The sequence below is a fragment of the Haemorhous mexicanus genome, chromosome 7 (genome assembly GCF_027477595.1).
Source record: "Haemorhous mexicanus isolate bHaeMex1 chromosome 7, bHaeMex1.pri, whole genome shotgun sequence".
Lineage (NCBI taxonomy): Eukaryota > Metazoa > Chordata > Aves > Passeriformes > Fringillidae > Haemorhous > Haemorhous mexicanus.
The window spans coordinates 24,015,412-24,043,318 of record NC_082347.1 but is presented as its reverse complement, the minus strand read 5'-3'; the positions used below and the strand labels follow the sequence as shown (position 1 = coordinate 24,043,318).

At 44.8% G+C, this 27,907-nt stretch overlaps 1 protein-coding gene across 1 annotated transcript; it reads right to left on the bottom strand.

The window, feature by feature from the left end:
* Positions 1 to 1,497: 1,497 nt before the first annotated feature.
* On the bottom strand, positions 1,498 to 21,158 carry PKD2L1 (polycystin 2 like 1, transient receptor potential cation channel). The gene is made up of 15 exons (XM_059851479.1): positions 20,185 to 21,158; positions 16,249 to 16,362; positions 14,812 to 14,939; positions 13,422 to 13,678; positions 12,406 to 12,630; positions 11,806 to 12,034; positions 11,279 to 11,449; positions 10,393 to 10,574; positions 9,288 to 9,408; positions 8,607 to 8,705; positions 7,750 to 7,871; positions 7,318 to 7,435; positions 6,953 to 7,089; positions 6,037 to 6,184; positions 1,498 to 5,049 (listed from the first exon to the last, which is right to left on the bottom strand). The coding sequence occupies exons 1-15, from the start codon at positions 20,477 to 20,479 to the stop codon at positions 4,864 to 4,866; spliced, it is 2,532 nt and encodes an 843-aa protein (XP_059707462.1). The 5' UTR covers positions 20,480 to 21,158; the 3' UTR covers positions 1,498 to 4,863.
* Positions 21,159 to 27,907: the final 6,749 nt, after the last annotated feature.

The window sequence follows — 27,907 nt, the reverse complement described above, 5'->3', positions numbered from 1 at the left end:
AAAGCTGGCTGATTCAGGCTGGAGACCCATGGCTGAACAGCCATTGTTTTGTCAACTGAACTTTTGCACTCCTCCTTCAGCACTCTTTAGGCAGGGCTTTATCTCACGGCACCCCGCGGGGCTGCCACCCTTCTGTCATCTGCCTGAGTGCCTGGCATGTGTACAGCATGGCTGGCTGGCAATGGGCTACGCCTGGCATTTGCCACCTCTCAAAAAGGGCCTGAACTGTGCCATGTCTCTCCAAAACCTGGCACATTCACGTTATCATATCCCTTAACCTCTGAGCCCGGGGATGGGAACCTGGCACTCAATGAAATTCCTTCTACCTTTACTGCTCTCCACTCCCAGGCTCATTGCTTTCATATTTGGAGACCTGGAGTTAGGGTTTGTGCGACCAGCAAAAGGATGGCACATCATCTGGGTTTGTAATCAACTAGATTATCAGGTGCGGGCTACTCCCATCGCCTTTTCAGTAGTTGCTGATAAACTCTGAATGCTGATAGTTGTTTCCTGATGTTGCTCTTTTATTTGTAAGGACAAGGACTCCTGTTAGGGCGTGTCTGTAAAACATACCGGGGCAGGGCAGCCTCCAGCTAACAACCTTCGGTGCTAAAGTCTGACCAGGTAGCAGCAGCTCCAGGCTAATAATAGCACTCACTAGGAGCTTTTCACGGGACTGAAAAAAATGAACAAAACCTATACAAACCCTTTTTACAGGTTGTAAAAGGGAGATAGATAAAGCTTGCAACAAGTCCTGAAGTGTGAGGGTCTAGTATCGTCAATTACCTGTTGGAATCCATGGATTCTTCTTCTGTCTTTTCTCTGTCACCACGAAGGAAATGTTTCTGTATCTCAGTTTCTTTCAGTAAAACAAATGAAAGATTTATTTCTGTCCATTGAAAACGGAAGAGAATGGACTGTAAGTGCAAAGGGTTGTGAGTAGCACTGACTGATATCTACTGGTAAACCAAAACATGATAAGGTAACTAGAGGCTTGGCTGTATTTGTTGGGGGTTGGGGATTTATGTGTTCCTTTTAAACATGAAAAGTTAGGCTTGCTCATCGTTAAGACTCTTGGCATCATGTTCTTGGACAGACACAATCAGGAGCTTTCCATGCTCATGGCCAGGGCTGGTTGGGGCTGCTTATTGCCAGTGCCTGAGCCTCCTCTCAGACATCACTGCCATGCCCTTCCCTGCACACATCCATGAATCACTCTATGCCTCGCTTGTACTTTGAACTCATGGCTAGGACACCTCTTCCTTCCCCCTTGGCTCTGGGTCAGGAGCACACACAGCCCCTGCCAGAGTGGGCCTCAGACTACATCCACTGCTAGTGCCAACATAAATAGCAGTGATAACTGCTGATATCTCTTCAAAGCACTTTATGCTTTTCCAAACCTCTTCCCAAAGATTTTAACCACTTCAAGGCACAGTTGGCACAGTGCAGTTTGGAAGGCTACCCTCTACAGATTGAAACAAAACACAATCATGCACCTTTTTTTTTGAGGAACAAATACTTTACTCATCAGACATGTATCATCTAAGTAATATCAGCTCCTGAGGGGAGGCCTGACAACACGTATTTGAAAAGAAAAGCTGAATGAACTTACCATTTGGTGTATTGATGTTATTTTTCAACCAGCTTGAAAGCACAATTGACAATTGCACAAAGAACAGACAAGGCACAGTGGCATAAAAATGTACAAGAAATAGGAGATTAATGCAGGCACATGCATGTAACAGAAGTTGTTTTACACTGAGAAGCACTAGCACTACTAAAATCACACCACAGAGGGAAGTGGTCTTTCTGCCAGGAAGGGGGAAAAGAGCTGACCTGGGTGACCACTACAGCCTGCAGTTCTTGTCTGATTACAGCCAGAGCTGGTTTAGGGCTTCTCAACATGGCAGGCTGACTGCTGTCCCCCACGTCCAAGGGAGAGGAAGCTGCCAGGCTGTCCTTGCCAAAGAGAAAGGGAAAGCTCTGGCAAGCTGGGCTAGAGTCTCCTGCATTTACCAGAGACAGGCAGAGTGAGAGGCAGACATCTCTCACAGCGTCAGTGGCCTGTGGATACTCCTTCCTTTGCAGGGGAAAACTGGCTTCCCAAATTTCAGGCATGAACAAACACTGCATATGAACATTACCATTTTGCTCCTGCTGCTGCCCTAAAGAGCAGACTCAGTGCTTGGGAGCTGGTTGTCTGATGCTCTTGGTCACTGTCCCGTGGATCTGAGTTCAGCTGTCACACCTCTGCATGTCACCTGCCTTTCCTGATAGTTATGGGAGTCCCTGTGCCAAAAGGAGCAGAGGGGTGGAGATTATCTTCTGGTGTGTAGTGACAGGCAGGGCTCTTACACTTGCTGCTGTGGCTGCAGCACCCCTGCCTCAGTAGGAGGTTATCTGTGGGGCTGTCTTGGGGTTTGGCACAGCTTAGGAGGGGAAGAGAAAAGAAACACTGAGCAATGCAGAAAGGGAGGTTCTGAGTCACCTTCTCTGAACAGAGCAGCTAAACAACACTCTCCCTTGTGAGAAATCTGAGGTTTTGTAAAGCCAAGCTTTACAGATAATAAGTTTTACCTTCACTTTCTTGGAAGAACCTTATTTCAGGATCCTGTTACCCTCACAGTAGTTATTTCTAGGTTAAGAAGTTCAGCCTCAGCCAGCAACATATCTTACACTGGCTACTAGCACAGGTTCTGCCACCTGAAGCAGACAACTGCTGCTTGGATCTCTCCCAAAGTGCCAGACTTAGTTCCTAAAATATCAGCATCCCAAGCATTTGATATCTGTGCAGTAATACAGACTCAGAATCTCATCCAGCAATTTGAGTCCATGGAAAAGGCAGACACTTTCAGAGACCTCAAAAGAACAGACATTTTTTTTTCTTGCTTTGCAATTATGCCTTGGTACTTGTAGTCTACTTGAACCAGGATCTAAAACAAGGTCTTACAAATTAATTTGTAAGAACCTTCCTCTGTGCCTTTCAAAACACAGATGACCTAATGAATTGACTACAAAGGGCTGTGTGCACTATTTGAGCCCATTATAGAGCACATAGTTCATCTGTTCAATCACAGTTTTGCATATGAATTTCCTGTTTAATTAAAATTTGGAGGGGGGAAAAAGCCTATTTTAGGAAGGTCTCCTGACAGGCTGTTTTCTTCTGAATAAGATAATAGCTTCAATGCAGAGAGGAGGAGGAAGTAAGCAACACCACTGTTCTGTTTTCAGCCAGAAGAGCTGAAAGTAAGACGTTTTGCTCAATTCTGAATTCACTGGAACTGGGGGTGAAGAACCATGGCAGTACCTCACAGTCTCGTCCCCAGCAGCAGGACCAGCTGATGATGGAAAGTGAGTCATGAGATCCTGCAGTTCCTGCCTCCACAGCTCCTGTTTGAAATCTAACCTCCCTGTGGGCTGGGCAGCAAGCTCCTTCTCACAGCTTCTGCCGGGCCCTTTAGTTGAATGACAGCCTCCTTCAATTTACCAAGACTATCTTGTAGCTGTGGCAGCACTGAAACCTGGGCCATCTGAGGACAGGGCTCATCCTGAGGTCCTTCAGACACTGCCAAAGAGGCTTTCCCCAGAATGCAGTGACACATCCATCTTAAAAAAGGTGGCAATACAAGATGCGCCTGCACAAGGTCCCAAGTGAACCTGTCACTGCACAGCACACTAAACAGTGTAGCACTAATGAGAACTGTTAGCAGTGGTCTGGTACAACTCACATTTCTACTGGTTTTAAGCCTACAGAGCCTATTTGAGGTTAACTATTGCAGAATATCAGTCATTAAGGTATTTGAGATATATTTACAATGGCCCTGTAATAGTAGCAAGAGCCTCCACCAATTACAAGGAAAGGGAAGCCTCAGCAAACAGAAAAATGCTTGGAAAAAAAGTATTTTGCATGTGGTGAAAAAACTGACACTCATTTTCACAATATTCTTAAATGCAAATGGTGTCAGCACCCATAACTGCAAATTTGTTTCCTTGACAAAAACAAGAAGCACTAAACTTCATAAATGGGATGCTAGTTTGCAAGATGCAAGAACCTTGAGATGCAATTTAAAGAGTGTGAAAATAAATGACAGGTTTCTTAATGTCAGCAGCTATGCTAGAAAACATATAACCAGAAGTTTGTTCCCTAACACTCAGACCTAGGACTCCACCAACTGCTTCTCATTTTAGAATATTTCAGACTTTCTCCCAATTACACTGGTGTCAACTCCTATTGTATCTCATTGTTATCCAGAGTTAAGCACTAGTAGCCTCTTTCCTCAACACCTGAACCTAAGGTACAGAGAGGGTTACCAAGGTAATCTGGAAACAAACTACAATAGAACAAAAAGGGCTGTAACCAGGTAGAAACAACTACATTTCTTCTTCCCATTTCACACTGGTGATTACATTCTGCTTCCTTTACATGACAGCCAAATCTTTCTCCCGCAGAAGATCGTGTCTTGGGAACAAGCTGCAATATGCTTATCTGGACACAAACCGTCAGAGTTCTGGGGTCCCTACTTTTTGGGGAAGGCTAGATAAGCAATGTTGGGCCAGCCTGTTCAGAAGCAGAAACCTAATACATCACCTAGTGCCAAATTTCACCTCTTCCTGAGATACAGGTACAGGGGAGGAGGTGAAGAGGGATAGAAGTTCTAGCTCTGTGTCATGATACATCGTTACACTGGAGAAGAGCATCCCTGCTTTTTCACATTAAGAATTCCTGGCAACAGTGGTGTCTGTGTCCAGCTCTCTGGATTATCCTAATAACAGGGGAACAAATGACAGTGACTTGGTACCATGGAAGCCAGACTGGGAGCACTGGGCTGTTGAGCACTGCTGTAGAAGTGCACATCAGACTGGTTAGAGGTTCTTGGGCACCTGAGACCCCAGCACACTTGACTTGGGCAAGATGGGATAGACCCCATTTTGGGAAGAGTTGCCACTCAGGTTGTTTCTCTGTATGTGTTCCATCCTCCAACTTTCTGCTTCTTTTCCCAGCTGGTCTAGGCTCTGGGGGTACAGCTCTTCCTGACTGGCTTCTTCCTCCTGTGAAAAAGAAGAAAGTGTGACCTGCAATGTCAGCAAGCTACCAAGAAGTCTAGCAACACTGTAGGAGAGAGGCAAGGTGTTCATGATACTAAAATGTCTTCCCACATTCTCTCAGAAATTAGAACAAGCCTGCCTGTCTATTAAAGATCCAATACACTAATGAATGCACATTCAAGCTTTAGACTAAGTAGGAGAGATTCATCCCTTTTCATCCTCTATGAGCACCTTCACAGAAAAGCTGTGGCACAGCAAATCTGCAAACAAACACTTGCATAAGATTTTGTGCAAGTTCACATGAGTAGGACCTCCCAAAACACTCTTTCAGATGCAAAGGGATAGCAAGACTACTCTGCAAAAGGGAGACTTCTTTCTGACTCTGCTAGGTCACTTTGTGCTGTTTGGATAGTCTTATTATTGAATCTACAAAAACATGGAGTAGTGACATTGCCCCATGCCTTGCTGCCTTTGACTTTAAAGCTGAAGATCCAAAATACACTGGTTGACTCAATATGGGCACTCTTTGGCAAAAATCACAGTGATATGCTATAAGCACACAGTTGGCCAATCTTCCACCACACATATGATAAATCATCCACAGGCAAGATGTTAAGATCATAGTCCACAACAGCCATGAGCTGCTCTTGTTGCAAAGGGCAGTTTGATCATTTTAATGTCTGAGGATGAACAGCTAGAAAGCAACTGACGACAGGCAAATTTTACCCACTGCCACAGGGCTGAGGCTGGCCTCAAAGGAGCCAGAAGGTGTGTTTAAATGTATTAGGGTTAACTATGGGAACATGAAAACAAGAGGCTTTATGTCATTTTGTTTAAACAGAAAAGGATTGATCATACACCCTGCCCAAGCCTTTTTATCTAAAGTCAATGAAGATTGGAAAAGCAAAGAATGATACCAAGCCCTCTTTCCCAGCAGAGCTAGTCACCTGATCTGAAGCTGGTTCAAATGCATGGTGGAGGGCTACCAACCTTGCTAACATCACCCAGTGGTTTGCCCAACAGATCCTTCCTCTTCAGCTCTTTTCTTTCTGGCACATCGAGCTTCTTCACCACTGCATCAATCTTGGAGCCAATGCTGTTTATGGACTGTTCCAGCTGCAGCACACGATGCAGGAGGCTGAGGGAGACATGGAGAGCATTTTTAAGCTTTTTCTCATGATGGGTCAAGGGATTTGCTGCAGACATCTCCCAGACACCTCAAATAGAAGTGAATGCTCCCAGATCACTGATTATGTCACCTACTGGTGACATAACTCCCCGCCACACTGTGTTTTCATCTGTAATCAGTGGTTCTCTTTAGGATGGATCCCAGCCTAGACACAGCGTAATTCCATTATTAAATATTGCACCTGCCTCTTCTTTGATATGGCCCTGTGTGGTTTGCTAAGTGTTTCTCAGTAGCAGAATCAAGATATACAGATTCACTTTGCTGTGTTTATACTGTGCTCCTCCTATGGAGAAAATAGCCAAGTGTTATTCTTGGACCTGAAGGATAAAGGCCAACTAGGCTATAAATCAAGGATATTTATTGCTACAGGACCTTCTGTAAAGGTATTAGCTTTCCCTGGCCCAGTTATTTGGGCCACCTTCTGACCTGAAACATGACAGCATGTTGCCTGTGGCTAAATGACAGCTGCAGAGGTTATTCAAGAGGCAGAAATCAAACTTTGTTAACTCAATCTTTTACAGAAAGAAGTAAACTACATTACTAGAACAGCTCCAGTTATGTCCTGACCTGCTTATTTACACATGTGCAAGATAAAAGGGAAAAGATCTTACTGAAACTGCTCAGCACAACTGTAAAGAGTTACATCAGGGAAGGAAGCAGCAGGAAATTGGACCCCTCATTTGCAGGGTGTTTAAACTACTGACAGCACAAACATACACTTGGAACTCTTCTTTGGAGACCCAGGTGGCCTTATTAGTGTGGTTATTCCTTGCTTCCAGGTAGGTCAGATTCTCATCCAGGTTGTTGTCAGCATAGGATTTCCCCAAATTTTCAATCTCTGTATTCAGAGCAACCTGGAAAACAAAAATTCCTTCAAGTATGGATACAAACTCTGTGGCTGGCTTTACTGTCCATGACACAGAGCTTCACAGGCAACAATACACTCAGCTGCATGCAGGTAGAGTTGGAACTATATTTTAGTTGCCTGCTTAGTTTATACCATAAACCCAAAGATTCCTGAGGCCACTTTGCAGTGATGTCTGCCAAACAGAAGATTTTTTTTTCCTTGCCCATTTTTTTACCCTTTTTGCCTCTAGGTCATGCTTCATCTGCTGTTGCTCCTCTTCATCAAGGATATGGTTGCCATCTTTGTCAAATCTGGAGAAAGCTGCTGTGATCTCATGGTCTGCATGGCCCAGTCTGCAAAAGAATAGAAAGAGAAAGCTCAAAGCATAGAATTATACTGTTAAGATGTAACAGAGTGAGAATTTTGAAATCAGTGTATTGTTTCCTCCTGCCAGTGATAAACCTAAACATCCCAAATGGGCAAGAGATAGTTACACAAATCTATTTAGAACAGGTAATTAAATATTTGAGGAAAGATTTTTTTTTTAATCTTAAATTACCCAGATCTGAGCTAATCGCTCTCCTTGTCTTGAAAAGCAGAAAACTTAAATTACCTGTATTAGTAGGAGAAAAAACTAAGTGGACATCCCTCAAACTGACTCACTTACTCCTTCAAGCTGTTCTTGAAGTCTTCAAAGTCTAGTTGTTTTGTTCCATTCTGCAGGGCTTTCTGCACATCAGAAATCTGCTCCTTCTTCAGCTTCAGCCTTGTGAGTGTCCGGTTGTAGCTCTGTGACCGAAGACACAGACACAGAGTCATGCACACAGAACAGTGAAGAGTGTAGAGCAGAGTGGGCAATGTGATACAAGTGAGCATATGCTAAGCAATAGCAGGAGTTTTCAAGCTTTCCACAAGCAAAAAATAAAGCACTGCTGTATGAACCTCATCTCCAAACTAGAATCACACCTTCAGAGTGACACTAACACGCTAACCCTCTGCTTTTCGCACCCTCCCTTCTTCCTTTATCTGATTTCCCAACACATCAGCTGTTTAAGATAATGTCTCAAATAGTGTTCCTTGTAGAATATTGGTCCCACAGCAGAATTGTGACCTTCTAGGAACTTTTCTGGAATTTGCCCATGGGAAAGACAGATTTAACCTGCTAGAATTGTGCCACTGTAACAGGCTCAACTTAGCACAGCAGGACTTGCCACGTTATCAAGCAAAGTACATTTTACGAAGGACAGCTTTGTCTAGAGACCATACTGGGAAGAAAAGTCTCTCAGAAACACTACATCAAGTAACAGGATTCACCCAATACCTGCTTTCTCACCTTCCTATTGCCAAAGGGTCTGGGAGCTTGATTTATCCCAGAAAGGAATTGTGACTCTTGTGCACACAAAGAAGGGGTATCTGGAGTTGGCAACCACTGTTTCTCTCTAGTAAATTCCACTTAAGTCAGGGACTTTAAAAAAATGCTTCATGATTTAGCTAGAAAGTAGCAGAGCTTTCATTATTCATCACCTGCTTCAAGATGTCAGAGAGCTGCAGCTCATCCTTCTGGCTCGAGAGTTCCTCCTTGACTTCTGAGTAGGTGTCATTGATGATGGCCAGAAACATGTTCTAGGAAAAGGGGAAGAAGTGAGATGAATATGCATGAGACATCCTGCCTGCTCCAGCAGCTGAAGCAGCAAGAAGCAGGCACAGATGTGCAAGACTGAGTTAAACAAGGAGTTGTTTCCCTATGGGATATCTCTTGGGCAAATAAGAGAGGGTCAAGAAAAGGCCTACTTCAGCCACACCATGTTTTCTAAAGTTTTTGCAATTAAAGCAGTGGCTGAAAGTACATTTGTTCCCACCTCAAATACTACCTTTGGTAGTTTCTCTAGCAAAATCTTAAGCTACATATGGACTCCTGACACGGGGTGTTTAACCTGGTTATTATGAGCATCCCTCTGCATCCATTGCCTAGGAAGCCAGTCAGTTTCAGTTTTCACCTTAACAGATGTTGGCCCTTAGTCACCCTAAATAATCAAATCCCCAGTTGTAGTAACACACTCTTTGTCTACTGTGGTCTATTTGCACTGCAAAGCTATTGTAACTGAAACTCCTTTTCTAAGCATTTTCACCTAACCCAGGGATTGTCAGGAGGGGTCTCTCAAATGCTGCTTTCAGTACAGGGACAAGGAGGACTTTGTTGCTTACCAGAAGCACAAAGAAAACAAAGAACACATAGGTGACAAAGTAAAGAGGCCCAAGGACCCTGTTGGCATTGTCAATGGAATTGTAGTCAAAATCACCAAGAATGATCCGAAACTGGGTGAAACTGGGGGAAAGAAAAAGCACAGGGTCACACAAAGGCATACGCAAACAGTCCTGAGGTGAACCTGAACCTCCCTGCAGCCCAGATGGGCGCAGGCACAAACCAGAGCAGGCTCTAAGTCACTCCAGAGTGACAAGTTAAATACATCCATAGTATTTCAGGGGTGAAGGGAGCTGATCTCATTAGAAAAATAGGAAAATAAAACCTGTTTTCCACACAAATTTATACCAAAACAAAATTCCACCAATTGTGTTTTAGTATAAACAGGAGTCAAAACCAAAACAACCTGAATTTTCCCTAATTAAAGGCATTTGAGTCAACAAAGCCGTCTCTTGCAAGAAAATTTGTGACACTCTGGAGAGACGTTAGAACTGGATAGTGCTCTTCAACTTTTTGTACTTCATAGCTCCTACAATGATGGATTTTTAAGTGTATTGATCCTAAGCTTCCTTATCTCTGTTTTCTCTTGTAGACCCTTCAAAGGCAGGACCTGGGTGCCCAGAGGTCTGTGGGACACAAGCTGAAAACCATTGCTGTAGCAGGTACCTCCATTAACATCACACATTACTTGAGCAGGCCCATGGTCTGCAGGATTGTCTGAGATGGGATTGAACTCACTTCCCCAACACTCCCTTCTATGTGTGCTCATCCACCCACGGGTCATCCTCTGTCTCAGATATATTGATCAGTATCTGTGGGACTTCTGTGGAAATAAATATCCTTACCAATATCCACCATATCTCTTGTCATTACTGATGAACACCAGATAAACAGAAATCTGCCTGTAGCCCTCCGTTTTCTTATTGCGTTCTTTTGTCCATGAAGATGTCACAGCCAGAAGGCTGTGAGCACCTTATCAACTATTGTGGCTTTATTACAATGAAATAGAACAGGATTGTCATTGAGATTTGCAGCTGGGGGGAAGAGTGAAAAGCAGTTAAAATTTTGATAAAATTATGGAAACACAGTACTAACTTACACACTTACATGCATTTAACAAAGGTACTGAAGTTTTCCACTTGTGTGCCAAAAAGAAGGTAACCCAGCTGGGCATAGGCAAAGAAGACAATGAAGAACATAATGGCAAACCCCAGGATGTCCTTGGCACAACGTGCCAGTGTGGAGGAGAGCTGGGTCATTGTTTTGTTAAAGCTAATGTACTTGAATATCTGCAGGATGGAAGAATGGAGACAAAGTTAGGCCAAACCATCAGCTAGTCAGTCTCTCTCATGCATGCTCGTGCTTACCAAAACGGGAGGTTCATTACAGGACCAAAGTACTGAAGGGAAAGGTAGGTAGGGAATGGTGGCCTAGTCTTCAGGACATTTATCCCAGATGTGCCACCATCCTTCTCTGGGTTCATAAACGTATGGCTTTGTTCCCTTTGTCAAAGCAAAATATAAACAGGGACTGCTAGAAAGACAAGTCTCTTAAGGCTGATGAGGAGCCCCTTGGTGGCTTTCCGCCACACCAAGATGCTTTAGTTGAAATGCAAAGTCCATGTCAACAGATGAGTCATTTCCAGCTCTTGAATGATCATCATGGAAAAAAACATGGTTTGCAGATTATCCTCAAGAATACCAAAATAGTATAGGATGGACAAAGTTACATGGTACTCAGCATTTTCTAAAACCACTTTTGCAGCACAGTGTCTGAGCTTATATCCCTGTTACCTCTGAATAACTGACCTCAGAATGCAGGGTGAAAAGTTGTCCAGATTTACTGCAAAACAGAGCATATGACTTCAAGGAAAATTCTCTGTTCTACAGCTATTACACTCATTTACTCAGAGGGATGGAAGAGACAACCCTGAAGCTATCCAGAAGGAGAGACTTGACTGGAGACCTGGCACCTCCAAGATCCCCTACAGTACCTTGATCCAGGCAAAAAATAAGTTGACTGCATTCATGTTGTTGTACTGCGTCTGCCAGAAGGCCAGGAATTCAAAGTCTGCATAGGTGTTGGGGTGTTCCAGCAACTCTCCCAGCAGCCTGTTCACCTCAGTGGTGCGAAAGATGTGGAACCCAATGGCAACAATGGAGAGCTGCAAAGAGGAAGAGGAGGAGTCTGCCATAATCACTGTTCCTGTGCTTTCCATGGAAATTAAGATGTCTCAGAACTCATTGCAATCCCACTTCAGAGCTGCAGTCTAGTGGTAGGCTATGAAAGTATTGTTTTGATGTGCTGAATGATACCCTGACTTCAGTCTTTTGGGGGCATCTCTAAGAATTTTCTCCTAGCAGTTCTTCCAGACAAGAACAAGTGTCAATTTACTCTGCTGTTCATTTTAGTATGTGCCAGTTCTTGTCTTATCTAGACTAATTTCCACTTTCCTTCATTTATTTTGGCTCTTACACACCTCCTCCATTCCTCCCCCAAAAAGTAAGCAAGGATCCTCACCAGAATGACAACCACATCCAGAATGTTCCAGATGCTGGTGAAGTACTGAAACTTGTGGATACGGAGCTCCAAAGCTTCTTCCACCACATAGTAGAAGATGAAGACACAGAATACAATTTCACAGGCAACAATGAAGAAGTCCCATGTGCTGACATATCGTATAAGCTTCACTGTCCGGATTTGCCAGGAGGGAATGGCACCACCAGTGGCTGGAAACTCAACCACTAACCTTGAAGGGGACAAAGAAACAATTTCTTGGGATGGAAGCTCATAATTTTGAGAGGCATCAAACTTGAGCATGAGCTATCCATCGGACCATGAGTGGAAGAGTTGTGTATGCGTTTATGCAGCCCTATCTCTGCTGCTTCACTGCCTGTGATAGGAAAGGGTGAAAGGTGACAAGAAGTGTGACTGGTTATTTCAGGAAGACCAAGACTTCTCATGAAACCATACAATTCTACTGACATCATTCAGTAGTAGCAGGGGCATCGTCACCACCCCACGGGTGGACCATAATAAAATATTTGCATTTTAAGAAACAAATTGAGGCATTGAGGAAGATGCAAAAGGCTGAAGAATTTTCATCTGGACTCAGCTTACCTCAGAACACAGAAAAGATTGATATTTGCATTATACACAGAGAAATCAATAAAGACAACTCGTGTTCCCCGATCCAGCCACAGTTTCTCCTTCAAGACCTGCAGGGCTTCAGCACTCTCTTCCCTGGTCATCTTGAGGTCTATGTAGTATCCTCCCCCACTGTAACTGGTTAGTCTTCCCCAGTGAGATGAACCACCCAGCTCCTCCTCAGAATGGTACCTCCACCTGCAACAGACAAGGCACAAAGAAAGGCTTCACCTGCCCAGGCTTGAATATGGCCTTGTGCCCTGGAAAAATTATATCTTCAAGGGTCAGAGCAGTTTTCAGTTGAAGACCCTACATAATACTGATAACCATCATGGTTGGTTTTCTGGTTTAGTGCCTCCCAGCAGTGACACAACATGATTTGCAATACTATGGAGGGAAAATGCTGAGGTTTGTTGGCTATATCAGTCTTTTTTTCATGGGGGTTATTCTCAGGATCTACCTTCTATCACATCACACACAACCATCTGCTTAGAATGCTCTTGTACTCGTATTTCCTGATGAATAATAGCTTCTCATTCATGGATCAAGATTCATACAGTGAGCAGAGATATTAAACTGCAGCTACCTCACATTATTATAGAGAAACTGGTTGTCAAGATGAAAGGGATGCACTTTTCTCTGGATCCTGAAATCCCAGAGGAAAGCAAATAGTAACTTGCCAGCTAAATGCCAGCTTGCCATTTGATGGATCTGGCCCCAAAGGTCTTTATTTATTCTCACTCTCTTAAAAATAGGCAGCAATTTCTTCTATATTCCCACTGGATTTTTTCATGGCTTTCCCAACATGAAAACTGATTCTGTTGTGCTTCCCCACAAAGAGACACTAAACATTGATAGACAAAAAGGACTTTCTGTCTCTGACTGCGAGGGTTATTTCAGCCTTATGTGAGAAACTCACCCCCGGCATCCTGCAGCTCAGCAGTTCTTATTTGAACTAGAAGAGACTCATTTGGATTGGATGTACTTACGCCGTTCCATTGATGAGCCCAAAGGAGACCCTTTCCTCCTTGTCTTCAGAGTATACATCATAGCAGCCCGAGATTTCCTCCTTGAAGTCATCGTGGACCACACAGGAGTTGTTCTTCACCTTCAGCTGTCTCATGCGTGGGACACCCAGCAGCAGGTTCTCGTAATAGATGTGTGACTGCGTGCTGTGCGCCGCCAGGGACTCGTTGTTGTACCACTTTGTCCAGTACAGGTTATCCAGCAGGGGACCCTGTGCATACTGCAAAGGAGGCAGAGGAAAACAGCTCCATTGTAGCTCACACATCAGAGGAATTTTCTTAGTCTGGGACTGAAGTAGTGAGACCTGACTGACCCCTCTCCAATCCCCAAGATGGAAAGTAGCTGAAGTTTGTGTTGCATGTAAAGGAGAGGAAAGACCAGGGCTGGTGGTAGAGGAGGGATGCTGGGCAGCAGGGTCATTGTTGGTTTCTCACAGGCCTCTAATGTGTCTGTGGCACCTTCTGTGTCTAATGAAGAGACAAAAGCCCTGCAAGTCTCATTGTCTCTTCTACTTCAGTCAGCACAAGTCTCAAGGAATTGCCTTGGCACAAGTTGTAAATGATGAAAAGTGCGTGTGCCAGTGTCCTGGAAACAGTGGCGGGGAAACAATAGGGCCATTGTTTGTTGGAGTGTTTTAATATGACAGAAAAAGGCAACTAATTGACAAATAACTTCTGGCTGTCAGAGATAAGGGGTTGCAATAACTCAGTGGCCTTCACTGAGGCTCTTGTTACTCTTTCACCCATTCTTTGACAGAAATATGTTAGACCCCAGATGTTTGTCCCCTTTATTCTCTTTGGTAAAAGTCACAGCAAATTTTAATCCAGCTTCTTCCCAAAGAATCTACAGATTAGACAAGTCCAGGCATGAATTACAGGCAGGTTAATTTTTGATGTTCTCAAAATGCCATGAAAACAGACATAGGCTATTACTAAGACACCAGCTGGAAGATACTGAATTCTAGGATTCAAAGCTACTTGTGTCACAAGGAAACCTGAAGTAAACCCCTTGGCTTCTCTAGGCCAGTACTTCCTATCTGTGCAATGAGCTGATGCTTGTATCACCAAAATTATTTTGTTATGTCCTGCCTGTTTTACTGGGAAATGGACTCTTCTGGGAACACACAAAACTTAGCCTAGCCAGTGTCTGGACACAGTGCTCAGGGATAAACTATACTTTAAATCAGTTAATATTGTGCATGCAAATCTTATTGAGACTATTGCTAGTAGCTGGCAAAATCTTGCCACAGCAAAATGTCTTGCTGAAATCACTCAATAGTAATTCAGAGGGAACTGAAAATCCCAGTCTAGCTGAGTTTCAGGGCTCCCCATGGCAGGCCAGATTTGTACTCACCACCCAGAAGTCAGCCATGCTGCCGATGGACTGGAAGGAGACACGGCCATCTGTAGAGGTCTGCAGGAAGAGCTCAGACATCACTTTGGTGTAGTAATAGGCATTGGAACTCGTCATTCCATATGTCACTAAGAGAACAAGAGGAGGGTCCTTTCTTATACCTGAATATTGGTGCCTGATATAACTGTATTTATATATTCACTTTCTATGTAGCTTATATTTTCATAGGTAAGCTGAACAAGACACAGGAGAATAAATATTAGGGCTTTCTGCTTTCTTAGGGATTTACAAACTTATCTACTCTGTGTTGCAGACTTTAAATGGTCAGATTGACCGAATCTAAGAGTTAAGTAGTAAGAGAAGACCACTGGAGGATACAACTGAACATTCTGGATAGCAGTTTTTGTTCCCAGACAGAATTTCTGAGGGCAATTTTATTTCTCAGAACAAAGTCCATGACCTATATTTTGGTTTGGAATTTCTGATGTGAAGTCATGAAGGCATGAAGACCACCTTAGTGTCCCAAGTGAAAAGCTCCAGGTAAGTTTTCATCTACCAAGAAACCCCAAGAGGAGCAGGCTCTAACTTGCACAAACATGTTGTTTCAACTCTCCAGTGCTCCTTCTTTCAGGAAAACATCCATCACGGCAATCGCTAAGAATATGTCCTACTCTTGAAAGGACACCAGGAGAATAAAGCACCTGACATTCAAGACACAGCCCCACACATCCTGGAGGAGTCAGTGTGTGACATGTACATCTGTGTGCGTCTTGGTTCTTTAGGAAGTGAAGCACTGTCTCCCTGGGCCAGCATGATAGTAACTTAGAGTGGTATTGTCTGTCCATCTCTCCTGCTGTTGGGTCCATGAAATATAACCCAAGCCACAGGTGCTCACTGGTGATAATGAATGAACCTTTGCAGAACCAAACAGCCATTGTCCTACTGACACAAAGTCCATATTAGCATTACCATTCAGTACAGGGACACATTTCATTCACTGAAGAACAACAGGGTGGGCTGCCATCTGCTTTATCACCTCAGCCACCCTTCCAGTCTCAGAGGGGAAAACCTCCATGAATTGTCTTTGGTACCAGGAAGTTTCTAGAGCTGCTCTCCAGGGGTTGAGCATTTGCTGTGAAACTGAGAAAAGACCTTGGGCAGATGCTCCTAGGACTGTGGAGTCAGTGGCTAGAACTGATAATGCCAATCAGAAAGTACTGCTTAAGTCTAACCAACATCAGTAAGCATTGGTCAGTAATTTTACTTCTCTGTGCAGCATAAATTCTGTACATTAATGACAACTTCTTGCTGCTGTGAGCACCCATACAATAAATGTAACATTTACAGCAGAGCAAGGAAGACTAATAATAAAATCTCACATTATTCCCCTCATGCTGCACACAGAAATGGTGCCTATGAGATATGACGGCTGCTTACAGAGACAGATGTCCACCAAGAACATAACATAGACCAGCAGCTCTCGCAGGGTGGTCTTCACATACAGCTCCCTGTTTTCAGCTGTGTTCTCAGTCAGCGTAGTGCCCCACAGACCTGTTGGGTATAAAGAAGGAACTGTAGAGTTTTTCTTGGCCATTCTCAAGGGCCATGTGAGGAGCTGTAGTCCTGTTCCAACAAAGCGCTGTTGGGAGTTGAAGTTTTGTGGCTTTTCAAGGACAAACCACTTTTCATTTCAAAACTTGACCTATAAAAATTTGCTAAATACCCCTAAGAAGAACCATTCCAGCATGAATAAAAGATTTTTAGCTAACCAACACTGAAATATTCTGGCCTTTTATTTTGCTAAATCACTATTCAGTTTTATGTTTCTTCTGTTTTCTGCTCCTTATAGCCTGACTGTGTTTTAGCTTACTCTTTCCAGAAGTTCAGTCTTTGTCACAAATGCTCTTGAAACCATATTACATCTCAGTTACCCATGTGCCAACAGCTGACCTTCTGAGAGGTCTTCCATTGCAGAACTGCATCTGGTGTTAGCTTTACAACTATTACTTCTTTAAGTGTATACTGAACCATTAGACCCCAAATATTTGTCTCTTGCTTACCTAAAAACTCTTGCAGTTTTCTTGTTGGTCATAAAACTCAATCAAATAACACAACTCGGTATTTTCAGCGCAACATTTAGAGCCAAATTATCTTCAGGACATCTAACAATGGAGCTTAGCAGAATCCAATACACCAATTGCACCAGCTAAAGATCCTATTTCTTCACACAACTCACTAAATGTCACCAGGGTTGTCAATCAATAAGAGAGAAACACTTCCTTTAAAAGAAGCCTTGATATTTTGTGTTTGATGAACCACCTAATACCATTAGCGTATTTGTTTGTTCTTTTTGTAATGGCTTTCTGTTGTGATTTCTGGAATACTCCTGAAGTTGAAAGGCATAAGAACTTTCAATTGAAAGCCTAGTGATGAAAGCCTTGTCAATAATTGCCATGGTCTTGCTGCTTCCTGCAGCTCCTAGAGAGCTCAGCCCTGATTTCTATCCCCAGTAGAATGCAACAACCTTCTTCCTGTAAACCAGGATCAAAGCTGATCAAAGGCCCCACACTTGAAGTCATCTCTGGCAGATGACAAAGTTCTTTTTTGTCTGGAGTAAGCTAAAGTGTTCTAGTGGTCTGTGTGCATTTATCCTGTCATTTTGATAGCTCTTTGGCATCTCAAAAGATTAGAGAGTTTTCTGTACCATTAACTACCATAGTGACCATAGTGCTGTTGAAGCATCTGCCGTCACATCTGGGCAGACAAACCAGGAGTCTGTTCTGGACAATCCAGACCAGCAACAGAAATTACAGCCTGGAGATGATCTGGACTAACTCCTGTGGAGGAAAAAGTATCATGTGATCTACAGAAATCTTCATAATGGACAAAAACATGGGGAAACAATTTGCCCCGTCTCTTCAGGTCACTTTTAAACTACTACCTTCATCCTTAGATATGACTACACTAGAATCTTTTAACAGGTTTGTTTGGGGTTTTTCCATGAGCAGGGAACACCTACTATCCATATGTTTGGAGCAAATGCACAGGACTTCTTTACTTTGAGAACAGAAGTGTACTCAGGAACACCTAAGTTCAAGGAGACTCAAATATCCTTGAGAACTTGGTTCAGACTCTTGCCCAAAATGATACCTCGAGGACCATGAGGCTGCTCCAGTCCTTCCAGACTGCATGCAGTAGTTGTAATACTGTATCAGCTGAGGTGTATTTTCAGCTATGTCTTTAGGAAACATGCCAGGGAAATCTATCACCTCATACATGAAGCATGTCCCCATCTGTGTCTCCTTTGGCACCACCTACCCCCTTGTGGATGCAGCTATTTTGGACATGACATTTGGAGTAGAAGGACTCAAGGCCAGAAGATATCCAGTCTTCCTCAGGGCACCTTGAATGATCACCCAGCACTCACGTGGCTGAGCAAGGAAAAAAAAACAGAATCTAGAAAATAGGCTATGAATGCAATCCATTTATAAGTCTCTGATAGTTAACAAGTAACTGATAAGAATTACCGGCCACACCTGCATTATCTTATGAGTGTGCTTTTAAACCAGACTTGTGACCCAGGTGAGTGACTAGCTCACAGTCTCAGGTACAGCTGGAGATCCTCTTCCAAAAGCAGTGGGAAGTTGGGTATTCCTCATCAACCATCATACACCCAGATACCCAGCCAAGTTTGCCCATGGGCCGGCCGTGAACCAGCAGAGGTGGCAGGAGGCAGGAAGGAACCAGGACACAGAGTTGCTTGGACACTGCTTAGAGAGGAGCAGTCCTGAGCAGTGGCACTAGGTGCAGCAGCTACTTACTACTAACCCAGCACAGTAACTGATGAGGACAAGAAAAAAATCTTAATAATCCAACTATTGCCACTAGCTATGGACATGTAATCCCAGGAAATGTTTTTTAAGCAAAAACCCCAACCTCTTAAACTCTCATTGTCTAACTAACTTACATGTACTACTCCTATTTTCCATGTGAGACACCAAGGAGATTAAATGGAAAGGGAAAAGCCAGCAGTGGAAAGGCAATGAAACATGATGAGCACCTAGTAAAGATACAAAGGAAGGAAGCAAAATCTTCAAGGAAAATGTCCCCACTTCTGTGAGGCTCAAAGAGACCTTTGGTCTGTCTGCAGTGGCCTTTGGATTCCCAGATTTGGTATTTCCTACAGCCCTATTTACCACTGTTAGTGTCAGGAAACATTGCTGCAACAGAAGAAGAAAATGATGTAGTATCTTGGCAGTTACCAGCATTTGCATGCTCCAAATTCAATTCTGGCAGCTCACAAATGGAAATTTGATGTTAAAGTATGGATATGTTTTTCCATTTTAAGTCTCAAAAAATACCTAGAGGAAAGCATTTCAGAATAAACCAGATAAATGATACACTGCCTAAGAGTAATCTGTAATTAGCTACCAAACCCTCTCAGCACTGTTCCTTGGCCAGGAGAAATCTCTAAAGCCTCTGCTCTACTAATTCCATGTGAATTAGTAGTGTTAGACTGTAATGGCAATGACAAAAGCATTGATCACAGAGGGGCTGTGCAATTCAGGACCAAGCTATACTGTTATTCACCCACTCATACTGTTAGAGGGTATGGCTCTGAGAAGGGTTCTTGCCTTCCAAGTGAGGAAAAAAAGGACACATTGGCAAGAATTTTTTTTCTTTGCTTTATCTTTCCTGTTTTTAAAATGTTGGGATTTTATGCCTTCTATGAGAAACTGTTCAAATAATGCCCTTACCCAGGACTGTTTTCTGACAGGAGACTTATCTTGCCCCCAGGGTTTTGGTTGCCTCTGAATAAGCCTACATAATATTTCATTTTCCTTTGTCTTTTAAACTGGTAACAGCACCTCTTTCAGCTATCTTCAAGCAAAACATTATTGGATACATTGCTGTAATCCCCTACATTTCAGTCCTGACAGTGCTAGATTTTCTCTGGTAGATATGTCTATCAGTTCTTACGTTACTGTAGCACAGGGGCCAGCACCATTCTATCTAGAAAATGCACACAAAGGCAGAATAGTCTCACCACCACAGTGATGACTCCTAGGGATTCAGAGCACCTAAGCTCTGCCAACAGAATCACTGCATGACCTTGAGCATGAGACCCACTAAGTCTCTTACCTTGTAGTAAAGGTAACAGGACACACCATGAAGCTACAGCAAGGCACACAGAATGAGGATGCTCCTTTCAGATCAGCCAAAGATGATCTCTGGAGTAATGCTACTGCATGTTGAACAGCTCCCTGGGCTACACAGACACTATGAGGTTTCAACCTTCTGCATCCCTTCTCTTCCACCCCTCACCATTGCTCTGAGGGCTAGTAAGAGCCTTCTAATGAGATAGAGATTTACCTCGGATGCCTCTGAAGATGTAGAAGCAGCACTTGCGGAGAGGACTTGTCTTCCCATTCACAGCTTTGCTCTGTTCTTCCTGGTAGGGCAGTGGATCCACAACTTCTCCAAAATTCTCATAGGGATTCTCCAGGACAGACTTGGGGTTGTAGATGGTTTGAATTTTCGAGGAGGTAGAGGGAGAACCACTGTAAACAGGATTGTCCCAAGCTTTCTTCCCCACTGTCTCCAGTTCATGCACTTCTGATACTTTAAAGTGGCTCTCGGCTCTGTTGTTTAGGTGAGACAAATTCATGACTACTCACTATCAGCACAAGAACTTTTTAGCTAGAACTGTGACAATTGCCTGCCCAGACTGGAATTAAAAGTTAGCAGAGAGATAATCAATGCCAAACAGATTGTCTGCCTCAGCAGCCAGGAGAGGGCACACCAGCAGCTCCCCACAGAGAGTAAGCATCCTCTCTGTCTTTTATATCGGCTCAGCGGGTGACACCGATCAGAGGGGTGGCACTACCCCTTGTCAGGAACCACCGTCAGCCCTATTATCCCAGTCGCCCCGGGAACACCGGCTAGTCCAGGAGTGCTTCTCTGCTTCACAGCGGCAATGACAGACCCAGCTGCCGCCGTGAGAAGAGGAGGCTGCGAGGAGCGGCCCCGCGGGTGCGGAGGGCCGGAGCGGCCCGGCTCCGATCCGGGGTCCCGTGAGAGCGGGGCCGGACGGCAGCTCCGGGCGGGACGGCGGGACCCGCGCCTGCAGCGAAGGGCCAAAGGGCAGAAACTCCCCGAGCGGCAGCGCCGAGGCGGGCAGGTGGCACAGCATCCCCTTCCTTGCTGATGGTAAAAGCAGGGGTGAAGCGCGGGAGTAGCTGTAGTGGTCGTTTTGGAACCCCGGGTTGCAATCTCCTGCTTTCGCGGTATTTACACAAGCCCTGCAGCGCCTGCCAGCCCCCGAGGCAGGCCTGATTAAAAAATACCAAAAAAAATAAGAAAAACAATAAAAGCCACCACCACCACAAGAAAACCCACAAACACACACACACACACACACACACACAAAAAAAAAAAAAAAAAAAAACAAAACAAAAAACAAAAAAAAAAACCACACACCCAACCAAAACTAAACCAACCAACCAAAAAACAAACAACCGCCCCAACCCTAACAAACAAAAACCCCATAAAAATAAGAAACAGGCAAAACTGGCAATAACACTGGCTGGGACTTGCCTGCATCCACCTTGCCACTGGCCACCAGCAGGTAGTCATCCCAGGCACCACAGGTCCTGCAGGTCTGTGACTGTACCCTGAGGGGTCCCAGAGCTTAACCCCAGGACACCACACTTGTCTTGATGATGAGACTATAAAAGAACATGTAGCCTGAGCCTGGTCCTTCCTCAGGTCTGAATACATCATTCAGAAGAGGTGCCTCTCCATAGGTACTGAGGGTTGCTATTTTCCTGGCATTACCCAAGAAAGCAACATGACTCTCACACCTGTAGGCCCAAATAAGGACATTTTCTTTGAACTCTGATGCTGCCAAGCCAGCTAGGATATGCAGAGATGTCCCCTAGATGCCACCTAACATCATGGCCCTAAAGAGCTGCTTGAACAACAGTGAGACAAGACCTAACTTGGCACAGGGCACTAAAAGGGCACCCCCTTAGTGGCTGGAAAGTCACTGGAGGTCTGGGTTGGATCCTTTGACTGAATTTGGTATTATTGGTCCTGTTGTGTTGTATTACTCCCTAGCCAGATGAAAGCAGTGGCATGGGAAGCATTTGCAGAGCTCCCAGGCAGCAGCAGTCTAAGGAGTGAGGCCTCAGTGAAAGGCCACCTGCCAGAGCCAGCCACCCAGCTGCCCTCCTGGGACCATACAGCAGAAACCCCTGCCCATGCACAAGTAGCATGACTTACTTAGTGTGGAGTTGCTGCTTTGGGGGAATGTGGGGGTTTTTTCACAGTGCAGCTCTTGCTGCCTGTGGCACAGCACATCCCACCCCATCCTTCAGGAGTCAGGTACAGTGCAGAGCTGACTTCTCAGAGGCTGGGGCACAGAGCAGGTGGTGAAAGGGGTAGCGCTGTCCTGTATTGAAAGACCAAGTCACCCCCGAGCCCAGAAGACAGGTCGTGTCTGTGTCACCTGATTTCGAAGAGCCTAACACCAGGCAGAACCAAGAGCACTCTATAATTAAGGAAACACATGCAACACTTTATGGGCAGCATGAGGTGACTCAATTTATGTGGGTCTAAAACACTCCTTTTCAGCCAGTAACTTGAATGGTAGGAGACGTGTCAGATGCGGGGGAGAATATGATCCAGATTTTAGAACCTCATAGATCACTCTGCTGTGCCCTCTTTGGTGGTGTTTGATGTAAGCCCATGTGGAGCAGCAGTATTTCCTGGCTAAGGAACAGTGTGTGTCTGGTAGCATCTGTGAGCACTTACCTCACATCTCTTTTCCTTACAGTGCCTTTGACCTTATTTGCCAAACTTTCATTCTTATGAAAACCAACTAACAGAATTTCTCTTCTCCATTCTTCTTTTTCCCTTCTTTGTCGAGATCCATTTTTCAGCAGGCTTAGAAGAAACCTTGCAGAGCTACCAGGGAAGACTGTTTCTAAAACCAGAAACCACTATCACAACAGGATTCAGCATGTTGGAGTAAGACAATGTACCACAGCCAGTGAAGTTTCTCTGTCAGCGTGCCAAGCATACAGACCTCTAGACAATATCCCACACTTAATTCCTTTGTTTAAAGAGAAGACAGCACCAAATACTTCATAAACTCCCACCAAAAAATGCACTCTCAAACACTGAATTAGAACTACAAAGCATTTAGATGTCATGGTTAGAAAAAAGTCCTATCAGTTAATAAAAGCAGTCACTTGTTGGGACTGAAGGCAAATCTGCTCACCAGACCCAAGAGGTCAGGCTGTCCTGGAGCTCACCAGCCACTGCTGAAGTGGCCCTGGCAGGAATGTTTTCACCAGCTAGAGGTGATGCTGCGACACCAGCTACAGACCAACTTTCTGTGCTGAATAGAACTGGTAGAGGACCAGGACAGAAGTATCCAGCTCTATAACAGAATCAGTTTCAGCACAGATTTTGAACAACACTTTTAATTTTCTTTCAGGACCTTAATCATCATCACTGAGGTTTAAAGTTTTACAGATGCCTTGTTCTTGAGAAATCTTGTATATAAGTTCAGCAGTACACAGCATTCTACAGTCACACTTCACTGCAACTTAAACAAAAAAAGAAAGAGACACAGCCATGCATAAACAATTCTATATCCAAGTTCCTGTTTTCTTACTTCGGGTGCTATGTTAATTCTCTTGGCAATAATCCATTTTCAGTGGGTTCTCATCAACAGAAGCATTTGGTTCCCACTTCCAGGCAACATAAACAGAGCTAGAGATAGTTGTTATCTCTATGGATTGCATCAGGAAGAGAGAAAGGGAAAGTGGTGGTGACAGCACTAATCAACTGTTAAACATCAGAAATAAAAAACCAGACTTCCAAGCACAGTACCTTGGTGTTGAGTAAACTGTTAATGAGACATTTTGAAAAATTTCCCAGCACAGTGTATTAACGTTCATGTGCTTTCATTACTTTTCATTTAAATGAAGTCTTCTGTCAATCTCTTTTTCTGCATCAAACAGGTGGATATTATCTACGTTTTAATAATACCGTTCTTATTCTAGTTATGTTCAGTGGCTAGAGAATCCAACCATCTCATGAGAGACTTGTTGAGGAACCAGCACAAAAGGTGCTTTCTGCAGACCAAGATATAAGAACTCTTTCAGTAAGCAGCCCTACATGTCTCCAATCTGTCAAGATAAATCTGCATGAGGAGGAAAAGCAGAAGAGAGAGTGAAGGACATTTTAGCTAAGGACAGGTTGAAAATGACCTATAAAAACTTATTACCGTGATGTACAACTTAGCAGTAAGTTTTCATAAACATCTGTACAAAGACATATTTACTAACACTTACATATTTCCTAACACATTGGAGAGTTCTCTTACTTTCATGTACCCATGCAGTGGCCTTCAGTGGGGACTTCACTGGCTGGCTGCAAATTCATGGGGACTGTGCATGTGCAACTCCACCTGAGCAGAAAGAAGCAGGTATAGGATGAAGTTATCAGGTCCTTTACAAGATAATGTTGATTTTCCCCTCTTTTTGTAACATAGAACTAAATTTTCTTGATCTCTAAATACAGTTTTGATTACGAGGAGCCTTTACGGTCACTCTGCAGGGTGTTGTTTTCTTGAGACTTCACTGCAACCCATGCAGCTGTGCAGATCCCTGTGTGGGCATGTTACCCCACACACGTGCAGCAGACATGCTCTGTGCTCCCAGGAGCTCTCTGGGCCAACTGGCACTGCTGGGAGAAAGTCTGTGTTTGACACACCGTGGGCAGTGATGAACGCCCAGCTGAGCACCACACCCAAAAAAACAGAAGCGCCTCAGGAGGACCAGCTTCAAAACAAAAGGTATTTCCTCCTGTGCAACGAAACCAGCTCTGGGGTGCCAACCAACCCACAGTTTACTCCCAGAGGTGACCCACACTTGTCACAAGTCAGGGAACTTCCATCAGGGAGCTCAAGGAGTCACTTCTCATAAGCTGAGCTGCTGTCAGTACCAGGGTGTTTGGATACAGGCTACTCCTTTTACCCAGATTTATCACAGCCAGCAAGAAGAGAGACACACACAGTCTGTGTCCCATGGCATATCACAAGCAAACACCTGCCACTGTCCCTACAAAGACAAAGCAGGACTCAGACCAAAGATTTCTTCCCCAATCCAGCTATCTGCCAGATGCAAGAGAGTCTCTGTATAATATCACTGAGAACACAGCAGGCTGCAAGCTTGTGTTGAATAGATGCAATGAGAAGAAGGAATGCTGCTCCCTCTTGGTTTTTGGGGAACATGGCATTAATACATGTTGCATTAACACATTGGGGAAAAAATAGCAGGATGCATCAGATGTGAGAGATGAGATTGTCATTTCCATCAGCTTTGTTAACAGAAGCGAGCATGGTGGAGAATGACGGTGCTACATCCAGCATAATTCATATAATGGGAGACTAGTGAAAAGGTCTCTGTTATGGAATTGTTTCTCTCCTCCAGAATTTGTGTGCCTGCTGGCATTCCCACTTTTAGATGCACCAGCACTTTTTAAAGCATTTAATCTCTGAAGCGTAGGTAACGCCTGTGGCTTTTTTCAGTTTATTCACAGTAAATCTTGAAATATTGTTTGGTTTCATTAGCTACTATTTATACTTCAGTGCTTTTCATCTACTCCTCAGTTACATGCTTATGAGTTTAGTAAAGCACTTAAACTCCCTATTGTGACCACCGAGGTTACCTGGGCAGTGCTTAGCACATGGCTACGAACTAGCACAGGGTTGCCCTGTTTGGAAAAGCTCACTTGGAGCATCATTGATCTTTTCTGCCTTTTTGGAGGAATCCCACGAGGATGGTGTTCAAATCTCTCAGCGATGGCAGCCCAGCCCACCTCAGACAGGTGCGCCCATCTCAGCTGGGGTGAAATTCCTCAGCTGAGCGCCGCGGGATGCTCCGAAGATGCCCCCGCAGCCTTCCGTTCCTGCCGCCGCAGCCCCGCGGGAGCGCACGGGCCGGGCCGGGCCCCGCTCGCTCCGCCCTGCCCCGGCCGCCAGGTGGCGGCAGCGCTCCGCCCGCGCATCCCGCGCTGTCCGCGGCCCGGCCGGGGGCGAGCGCGCCTCGCCCGCTGTGCTGCTGCCCGCACCGCCCCCTCGAGTGTCCCCGGTGCGCTCCCTCTGCAGGGCCTGGCGCCCGCTGCCCAGCGCATGTCCCAGCGGGTGCCTTCCCGGCGCGGCGGTGGCCGCACGCACCGACCTCCGCTGCCCGGTGCCGCAGGTCTCCCGGGGCAGGCAGCGCAGCGCAGCCCCGGGACACGCCCGTCTTGTGCCCTTCGCGCAGCTGGTCCGCCCTGCCGGCGTTGCCCCCTCCACAGGTGGCTCTTCTGCCTGGAACTACATTCCCCAGCAGCCACAAGCATTTGAAATCCCAATCCCACCAGCACTCGCCTTCCATACCACATTGGGCTCGTCCTTTATCAAACTCAGTCAATTACTGCCTGTCACTCTGTTTAACAAGGACAACATGAGCAGACCCAGCACAGCCTCAACAAGACCCAGCCTGTCCTCGCCAGAACAAAGCAGCAGCAATATCCTACAGCTAGGAGCAGGGCAGCCAGGCTTCTTTAAATGCTCAGCAGAGCACTCAGCTATCAACCAATCCCACCTGAGGACCAATGCAGGTGTTTGTGATGAAGGGAGTGCAATTTATTTCACCTGGGAAACTCTCTGGCTGATTACTGATCCGTGCATATCATGCACAAGCTACAGCATGAGTGGCAGATTATATGCTATAGAGGACATACTGTGGCCATCTGCTGAAAGTTGCCAGGCTCTTTGCAGTTTAATCATTGCATGTTGTCTTTAGGAATACTTCCACCTCTCAGGGCCTCTGGTAGGGGCAGGCAAGGCTAATGTCCCGTGTGGAATAATTTAGGAAAAGTCCAAAGGGTGGGGCTGGGGGTATAAAACTGGATTAGCAGTTCAAACGTAAATCCTCAGCACTGGTTAAATGTCATGTAACTCACTCCTGGACGAGGAACTCACCCTGCCTGTTCCTGTCATGCCTGGAGCAAACTTTAGCAATGAAAGATACTGAAATCAGGGTTATCCAGGGCAAAACATCAGGCATCTCTGATACCTGCTGCAGGAGTATCCCTCTCCCACTCCTCTAGCAGCTGTCAAGTGTCAGCAGTTGACGTTTTGATGTTGTTTTTCCCATAGTCTATGGCTAAGGCTCACATTAACACATGCTGAAGAGGAAATACCCTGTTCCCAGGGGTGAAAGAAATGTTTGTGATACATCCAGCAGCACCAGAATAAGGCAGGATCCCTGCATCTGAAGGCCTGGCACCTCCTGAGATCCAGCTGTGAGCCACAGGGAGGAAATGCAAAAGAAGGAATCCTGAAATCTTTGGAAAGCAAGACAGGAATCCTCTGGACACCAGAGAGCTGCTCCAGTTTTACCTCAGCACATCCTGAGCTCACTCCACTGTTCTTCCAGGGAAAGGTGCTGGCCAAGTCCTGGCTAGAGACCAGAGAAACAGATTCCTCAGGAGCTGCAAATGATTCTCTGGTTTTTTGTAACCAAATAATTGTTTAGATGAAAATCATTTGTCTGCAATGCAATTATTTCCATTCAACCTGCACAGTCCCATGCTGCACAGTACTTATTTTTCTCTCTTTATTCCTCACCATGTAATTCCAAATAATCCATGAAGCTTATATTTTATAGGTAGAAAGACAAGATGGGAAAGGCTTTGGTGGCCATTTGAACACCAAGAGTCTGTCGTCAGTTTTGGAATTAGGTGCTGCATGTTATTGATATTCAGGGATGAGCCAATCTCCTGATTGAGACAGTTTTTTAAAGGATATACTTGAGTGATTCAGAAAGAGGAGGTGAAGAAGGAGTTGGGGCCAAAACAGTCTCTGGCAAGCACATTGTGTGTTTGCACACCAGTTAGCTCCTGTCTGTGTTCCAGTGCTTTCCAGACTCATTCTATCTCAGCATTCAGGCATGGTATCTGGGATCTGGACTATCTGTGGGGTGCTCTTAGCATTTTACAGAAGGTGTGATCAGATGGGAACATCATCGGGCAG

Coding starts and splice junctions, on each gene's coding strand:
- PKD2L1 (XM_059851479.1), bottom strand. CDS start 20,479: ATGAATTTGTCTCACCTAAACAACAGAGCCGAGAGCCACTTTAAAGTA. Junction 14,940..16,248: donor CTTGGTGGACATCTGTCTCT/GTAAGCAGCCGT, acceptor TTGTTCTCTTAG/TGACATATGGAATGACGAGT. Junction 10,575..11,278: donor TATTTTTTGCCTGGATCAAG/GTACTGTAGGGG, acceptor TCCATCCTGCAG/ATATTCAAGTACATTAGCTT.